The 8,716-nt window shown below is 41.1% G+C and overlaps 2 protein-coding genes across 9 annotated transcripts in view; one reads left to right on the forward strand and one right to left on the reverse strand.

Annotated features, from left to right (window-relative positions):
- The window catches only part of LOC106820755 (pirin-like), a 34,766-nt gene that overhangs the window by 12,094 nt on the left and 13,956 nt on the right, over positions 1-8,716 (reverse strand). For all 8 annotated transcript variants that reach the window (XM_014825311.1, XM_014825305.1, XM_014825303.1 and 5 more), the window contains 2 exons: positions 4,611-4,703; positions 3,970-4,050 (listed from right to left, as the gene is read on the reverse strand). In XM_014825311.1, coding sequence (XP_014680797.1) covers positions 3,970-4,050; positions 4,611-4,679 — 150 coding nt within the window. In that variant the 5' untranslated portion in view covers positions 4,680-4,703. The remainder of the gene's footprint in view (positions 1-3,969; positions 4,051-4,610; positions 4,704-8,716) is intronic.
- LOC106820756 (BRCA1-associated RING domain protein 1-like) overlaps positions 6,625-8,716 on the forward strand; it is a 5,716-nt gene continuing 3,624 nt past the window's right edge. The window contains exon 1 of the mRNA XM_014825312.1: positions 6,625-6,884. Within this exon, the coding sequence (XP_014680798.1) occupies positions 6,628-6,884 (257 nt within the window). The 5' untranslated portion in view covers positions 6,625-6,627. The remainder of the gene's footprint in view (positions 6,885-8,716) is intronic.

Below are 8,716 nucleotides of genomic sequence, written 5' to 3' on the forward strand. Positions count from 1 at the left end.
TTTCATGGTGCGCCCCGTTTTTCCATGCGAATTCAAAATAGTAGCTTGGAGTCAGGGGTTCTACTTGAGACTATAAGCAGCATATAACAAAATCAGTAAGAAAAAACCACTTTCGGAACATTATACACCTTTGCAATTGCCAATATATTTACCATTGCTAAAAAAATACGCCTGTGTGATAAAGCCTTCACAATTTTATGTACGATGATTCATATATCAAGCAGTTGATTATATTAGACTAACGGACTCACTCCTTCATCTCCCATTGGTCTTCTGCAAAAATGTATCTTGACATTGCTACCTATCACTTGTGGACCTTTCGGTAATTTCTTGCATTCTTTAAGTTCCTGGATATGATGGCTGCACCATCTTGTCAGTCTTTTTTCAGGATTCACCAAAGCTGCGAGCCGGTCAATGGCATCTTTGTCTCCATGAGCATACTCACTGCTGCATCACGCCTCTACCTGCCAGGTCATCCACTGATAAAAACAGATATGATATATTTATATCATACATCAATTGGGACAATCTTGAAGGGGAGTGTGACTAAATTATATTCTTACATTTGCACTTCTGTGCACTGGTAGTCATATGCCCATCTAAATCTTCTACTCTACAACCAAAAATCAGTTCATAATTATTGTTTGTTAATTATAATTCATTCTAAAAAATATTGATGCAGTTGATGCGAGGTCTGACTGTACCAACTATAATTCTAATGACTATCAATTGCAAGCATTTAAAAATTTTCGGCCTCATTATTGAAACTTATACTAATGATTTAAATTACATTTAATATTCAAAGCACTGGATAAGTCATTACATTGGTATTAGTCTATACCCATCTAAGGGTTAGCCACAAACGAACATTAGCACTAAGTACAATACTAGGAAAGTTAACTGCTCGAATATTTGCATAATAAAATGGAGTGCCTTATCCTGATGCGTTGCTACAACGTGCTATAGATAGACTGATGACAACACCATTACTAACCGAGATATAATTACGTCAACAATCATACAGCTAGAAAATGGTAGGAACAAATAAGTGGCAAGTGTGTGATAAAAAAAATTGAAAATATTCTGTTCATTCCCCACCTTTAGCGACAGTGCCTGCAGGCGTGCGTGACCAGTGATCACACAGCAGTTTTTTTTTTCTTTTTTTTTAGTATTTTCCAGCATTGCAATGTCACGACAGAATGGCGATGCTACAGTAGCTTCACTTAGGACACGACTCATCAAGTTGTTACAGTTGATTTGTCACTGAACTGAAACAATGCCTAAAATACAACAGTATAAAGAGCCTAATAATTATTATTATTATATGTATAATCATGCCAGTCCATAATTATTCATTAGTAATAATACAATATATAATAATGTATTCTTAGCTCTTGAACATATCCACACAGTATAGATTTGCAGGAACAATGATCTCTCTCTCTCTCTCTCTCTCTCTCTCTCGTCTCTCTCTCTCCTCTCTCTCTCGTCTCTCTCTCTCTCTTCTCTCTCTCTTCTCTCTTCTCTCGCCTCTCTCTCCTCTCTTCTCTCTCTCTCTCTCTCTCTCTCTCTCTCTCTCTCTCTCTCCCTCTCTCTCTGTCTGCGTCTTCGCCTTCTTCTCTCTCGCTCTCTTGCCCTCTCTCTCTCTCTCTCTCTCTCTCTCTCCTCTCTCTCTTCTCGCTCTCTCTCTCTCCGCCGCATCGGCGCTCTCTCTCTCTCTCTCTCTGCTCTCTCTCTCTCTCTCTCTCTCTCTCTCTCTCTCGCTCTTCTTGCTCTCTCTCTTTCTCTCTCTCTCTCTGTCTCTTCTCTTTCTCTTCTCTCTGGTCTCTCTCTCTCTCTCGCCCTCGCGCTCTCTCTCCCTCACTCTTTGTTCTCCTCGTCTGTCTGTACTGTCTCTCTCTCTCGCTCTCTCTCTCTCTCTCGCATGTGCCTCTCTCGCTCCCTCTCCTCTATCTTCTCTCTCATCTCTCTTGCTCTCTTGCCTCTTCTCCTCTGCTCTCCTCTCCTCTGTCTCTCTCGTCTCTCTCTCTCTCTCTTCTCTCTCCTCTCTCGTCTCTGCTCTCCTCTCTCTCTCTCTTCTCTCTCTCTCTCTCTTCTCTCTCTCTTCTCTCTCTCTCTTTCTCCCGATCACTCTCATTGTCTCTCTCTCTCTCTTTTAGTTTTACTCGGCTCTCTCAGTCACTCTCGTTTGATCTTTGCGTTCTCTCTCTCTCCTCTCCTCTCTCTCTCTCTCTCTCTCTCTCTCTCTCTCTCTCTTCCTCTCTCTCGCTATTTCTCGGCTCCACTCTCTCTTCTCTTCTCTCTCGTCTTTCTCGTTCACGTCTCTCTCTCTCTCTCTCTGTCTCTCTCTCTCTCTCTCTCTCTCTTCTCTCTGCTCTCCTTCTCTCTCTTATGTCTCCCGATTCACTCATTGTACTCTCCTCTCGTCTTTAGTTTTACTCGCTCTTCTCAGTCATCTTCGTTTGATCTTGCGTTTCTCTCTCTCTCTTCTCTCCCTCTCTGCTCTCTCTCTCTCTTCTCTCTCCTCTCTCTCTCTCTCTCTTCGCTCTTCTCGCCACTCTCTCTCTCTCTCTCTCGCTCTTTTCTTCGATTCACTCTCTCTCTCTCTCTCTCTCTTCTTCCTCTCTCTCTCTCTCTCTCTCTCTCTCTCTTCTCATCACTCTATTGGTCTCTCTCTCTCTTTTAGTTTTACTTCGCTCTATCGTCACTCTCGTTGTGACTGGCATTCTCTCTCTCTCTCGCGCTCTTCTCGCTCACCCTTGCACTCTCTCTCTCCCTTACCTCGCTCTTATCTCGCTTCACTCTCTCTCTCTCTCTCTCTCTCTCTCGCTTGCTCTCTCTTTGCTCTATCCCTCCTCTCTCTCTCTCTCTCTCTCTCTGTCGCTCTCTCTCTCTCTCTCACTCACCTCACGCTCACTCTCACTCTCACTCTCACTCTCACTCTCACTCTCACTCTCACTTCACTCTCACTTCCACTCTTCACTCTCACTCTTCATCTCTCACTCTCACTCTCACTCTCACTCTCACTCTCACTCTCACTCACTCTCTCTTCTCATCTCTCTTACTCTCTTTTTTTCTCTCTCTCTCTCTCTCTCTCTCCTCTCCTCTCCTCTCGCTTGCTCTCTCCCCCTCTCTCCCCCTCTCTCTCTATCTATTTATCTCTCTATATCTATCTCTCTCTCTCTCTCTCTCTCTCTCTTTAGTAACATGGTAACAGAAAAAAGGTGATGGTCTCATTGATTGCATTGTTATCAGAGATGAATAGTAGAATACATTATAGCATATACAGTCAAAGCTGATTGAAAGGCACATTTAATCAAGAGTACATAATGGGAGAAGAGTATGACACTGTTTTAACAGCGTTTTGCGTAGTTTTCAACTTGAATTTATTCTATCAATATGTGAATAAATTGATATTGATAGAATAAATTCAAGTTGAAAACTATGCAAAACGCTGTTAAAACTGTCATACTCTTCTCCCATTATGTACTCTTGATTTAATTTATAGAATGAACTATGGAAGATGATTCCTTGAGTGGCAGCTAAACAGTGAAACCATTTCTATAGAACAGACACCTGTCTATAAAGGAAACTTGGTGTTTGCCTTGAATTTCAGTAATACCACAAAAGCATGTCTATATCACAGACACGTGCCCATAAACGACTGTTTTAATGTATTCCTCTGAGAGATTCTTATACACAGGTTTGACTGTATTTGTGCTATACACCTTTTCCTAAACATAAAGACCAGAGAAGAAGCTAATTTTATTTGTTACTATCGTCGATGTGCAAGTGAAAACCCAGGCGCACAAATGCACAGAAGATAGCATGCATAAAGCTCTATCAGACTACACCTCTACATCCGGAGCTAAACACTCAACTAAATTTGCACAAAAAAGTAATTATGAGTAACAAGTAAAAATTATACACGTAGGCAAGTTCAAACATTATTACAATAATAGCACTCACCTGCACATCTCCAACTTTTATTACCCCTTTGTGCCCTACAAAGTCTTCATGTTCTGTTGCACCCGATATCATGTATGTTACCTTTCAGAAAACAAGATCAAAATTTTACATAATAATATAATTTCAAATATGCAAGCAAGTATACACCAATATAACTAAATCAATATATATATATATATATATACTGGTATATTTATATTATTATATAATTAAATAAATAAACATACTGCAGGGGTAGAAATTAACTTTTGAACACGGGAGTCCAACGGACTCCCTACCCTCAAAAAGAGGGAGTCCGCAGTCTGAGGCTTCAAAATTTAAACGATATTAACAATAACGCATGTGGCTTATCATGCGGTTGCACGTCTGTCAAATTTCTTTGCGATATTAGCTGAAAAATACGGTATTTCACGAGGCGTGCCGTCTGGAACGAACTAGGTAGTATTGCAGAATTTTCAGGGAGTCACACGGACTCTAGCTTGCATACGTCAAATCAGGGAGTCCGACAGTAAATCTGGGAGTATTTGACTCCGGACTCCCGTTAATTCGCACCCTGATCTAGTATCAGTAATGAATAAAAAACTGTTGAACTTGTAAAACATTTATATATATATATTATATATATTAATTTCATCAAGTACCGTTTCAAATCCTCGGTGAGGGTGGTCAGGAAAGCCTGCTGGCCATGTCACACAAAATTCATCAAGCATCAGGAAGGGATCCAGGTTTCTTAACTAAAAAGAGACAAAAATGTCTGTACATGCATATTTATATGCATATACCTCGATTACTGTAATAACGGCATTTCATGATCATGCCATACTGTAACTTTTTGTGAGCTTATAATATTCTGCCAGGTGTTTTTTCAAAAAGTCATTATCAATATAGTGCATCACTCATATCAACAAGAGCCGCAGAGCGTCTAGGTTCATCTGAGCCGTCTGTTTGCCTACGCGTTATAAACGTAACATTTAAGCTCGTGCGTAGTGACACCTTTGTTAGGTGCAGCATAGTGCAGATATACGCAGTTTGCTACACATCATTTCAGCAACCTTCTGCATACCCTCCAAATCGCCATTGGTTTTGATACAAATCGCGCTGCCTGAAACGTTCCTGTTTTATGTCGTGCATTTGTGAGCCATAACCGGTGATCCCTAACCCTATTATTAAAAAAAACTTTAATTGTTGTATAAATTATTTTTTGTTTATGAAATGTTGGAATAAATCATAGTAATAGTTTGCATTTAATTGCGACTAAAAAAATAGTTAAATGGATAAAGATAAAAAAATACAGAAAACAGGTAAATAATAAAAATTGATGGGATTCGATGCAAGGCACCTCTTGAGGCCGTAATCATGTGTTGTAGCCGTTGGGCTATCCAGTCTTATTAGGCTTTGTCTAGATTATAGATGTGCCATGGAACTGTTTCGAGAACACTGTGAACATCATTGAGGCAGTCAGGGAATCATGTTTAAACCCTCCTCCTTGAAGGCGTCAAAAGGCTATCAGATACTTTATCTCTTCGCACATCGTCCAGTGGAAAGCACATTCATTCGTCTTCAATTAAAGCTTGATAAAAATGTGTAGGCTCAGCCGCTAAAACCAAAAAATTTTTTCACTCAGATCCGTTTAGGCCACGTCTCCTCCAGAAAATGCCTCTGATATCTGTACCTTTCCCCACTGCTCTTTGACCTGGTGACCTCCAATTCGCACTGGTGATGGTCGTCTTCTTGCCATCACACTATACATTGAATATTAAGAGCGTAACTCAAGCCGTTTGAGATTTGTGCCGCCATTCGTATTTCCTCCTAATACTCTTAATAAGAGGGAAATATTACCCCCTCCATTTACACATCTTTGACCATTTGACCTGATCCCCCAAACTTGATCATCCGAGTCATTTTCACGATGCCCCTCCCCCACGTCCCGAATATCGTGACCGTACGTCGAGCGGCGGTTAAGATTTGTTGCCCAAACTGCTTGACGCACGCTACGCACGGCACTGGACGCCCCGCCGACGGACAATCATCGCGCATTCTACAAGCTGCATCTGACTTACGTCAGGATGAGCTAAAAATTGAGAAGGAAGATCAAGAATTGAAATGAAAAAGCTCGCATGATCCCGATTGTGATGATCTCCTTAAAAAATCATATATATAAATAAATAAATAAATATATATATATATATATATATAATATTATAATCATTGTAACCAAACAGTGCTAAATTATCTATAGATCTATCTGTCCATGTAAGCTAACTAGTCATAGTCAGATTTTCGTTTTCCGTTTATCAATTGTATGTGACTGGTCGAAAGCAACTCCACGATCTATAATTATCCCCTCTGCAGACTCTGGCAACTGAAATACGTTTATTGATCTATGATGGCATGATGGCATGCATATACATCGTTGGACACTACACACTATCACACGGTCACGCTCACACCCTAGCCCTCTAGGACATCTCAGCTACTATAGCCCTTGCTGCCACATGCCTGAGCTCGCTCAAACCCATGCTGACACTGCTCAACATAGCTCAGCAAGAGAGAGAGTGAGAGAAAGTTGAAGAACGAACGTGGTTTTCTTTACATGCAAGCACATTTCAATATCATAGTGAGGTTTCGCGATGAACGTTATATACACACGCATCTAGGATGAAGCCTGACGAACCCAAGCTGCGTAGTCTAGCATTGCACCTCGCTAAGGATGTCAGCACTATGAAGCTACTGTTATCAATGGGATTCGATCTTCACGTCTTGGACAGCCGCGGCCAAACGCCGCTGGCCGTGCACTCCGCTAGACGGGACACTGAAGCAATGATCTTGCTACTAGATAACGGCGCCAAACCAAACGTGTGCAACACGAACGACGGAAGGACGCCGCTACATCACGCATGTGCCGAGGGTCACAGGTCTGTTATATGTCTATATGTTTAATGTCTATAAAACTCACCTTTCCCAAAGAATATAACAACTGCACGCACCTGTGCGACTATGGCACGTGTAGACTGATACTAAAATATATATATATTGATAATTATATATATAATATATCATTTTATTATAGATTATTTTACGGCAGTTTTTTTTATTCAGCGGGAAGTCGTTGGACGGTGCTTCTTACAGTTATGCGGCCTGCCCGAGCTGAACCTGCCTGACCAACACCGGTCTCTCACCCCTACAACTCGCTCGGCTCGCGACCACACTAGACTGTTATTCGCCTACCTACTGGACCATGCGAGCGGACCCGCAAATACACCTATCACGCGAAATGAATTCTCAGTGATCACTGTATATATATTTATATACTATGGCCTACACTATATACTGGCAGTACATTAAGATAATGACTGCGGAGTACATTCCTTAATTTGGGTTGCTTACTTACAATAACATTATATATGACATCATAATATTGCTGAAAAATGCGTTGCGAAAATGTGGAAAATGTTGCCCAGATTAATTGGCAAAATATGCTGATACACGTTTATATATATGCACCTGTATATATTTTTTAGTAATAGTATAGACAAATGAGACACAACACAGAGGTTGCAGCTGATTGTTTTTTATGAACACGCTCACCTCGATATTAACATCAATAGGGTCGTGTTGATATATAAAAGCTATGAATTACCTGTAATAAGCCTGTATATTCCCGGTCTGGGTGCGTATCGCTCTGCTGTGATGTCGGGCACTGGTGTGGCTGCCATTCGCCTCCTCTGTGGTGTTCCCTTATGCTCCCTGTCCGGTCTCGTGGGCGGTGGGCGGGCGGCCATGGGAGCGTCGAGCTCGGTGGCCCGGTTGGTCGGTGCCTGTGTGGCTGGTTAATTTTCGTCGAATTTCGTGAGACGCCTCCCCGACCGCGAAAAAACAACACCAAAAACAACCAAAATATAATAATCATCAACGCGGAAATTAACACTCGCGAAATTTCCTTAAGTCTGAAATCGCGAAAATACCTGTATCGCCGAAAAATACCCCGTATACAAATCAAGGCTATTATATCAACTCGATCCCAGCGAAGGTAAAATGAGTGTCCTAATTGGCGTACATGTCTTATCAGAAAACATGCCACATGATGTGGCAGACACGCTTGTAGACACACAGTGTAAAAAGAAGCTAGTGACGGTCCAAGACAGTTAAAGTCATTACGTCACCGTAAATATTAAAAAATTACAATATAAGTATTCTGTTCACTTCTTTATGCGCTTAATTGCCTAGCAATTCATCATTTTCTATATTTTACTATATTTGCTTCGATGTGAACATACACTCGTGACTCATACATAGCCCATAGCAATTAGCAATTCAATGTCGGAACACAAATACTCAAATCGTCCTAGGTTTTTTTGATTTTTTAACTAGTGAGAAACAATCTTATCAGGTAAGGAATTTGACGATACGTTAGCTCCTGTTGCTTCTTACTTTTAATGTAAAAAAATGGCGAACAAAAATTTTACACATCGCTTTACCAATAGAAAATTCGTGACGTATATAGTCAATTTAAAGGGATACTTTTCCTCTAGAATGTGAGGCTATTATTACGATAGTAGATTTTATAAATAATAGCACATACCGGCTACCTATAAAAGTATAAACAATCGTATAATGACGCAGGCACGTGTGGGCAGAAAACAACAAAAGGGAAGGTGCGAAGCGGGATGTGGTGGCGCGCTGACATAAACACCCACGACCGGGCGGCCCACCAGGAAAAAGGGGCCGCATGGCATGCTGGAGGATC

This window comes from Priapulus caudatus, unplaced genomic scaffold (assembly GCF_000485595.1).
Source record: "Priapulus caudatus unplaced genomic scaffold, Priapulus_caudatus-5.0.1 Scaffold45, whole genome shotgun sequence".
Lineage (NCBI taxonomy): Eukaryota > Metazoa > Priapulida > Priapulimorpha > Priapulimorphida > Priapulidae > Priapulus > Priapulus caudatus.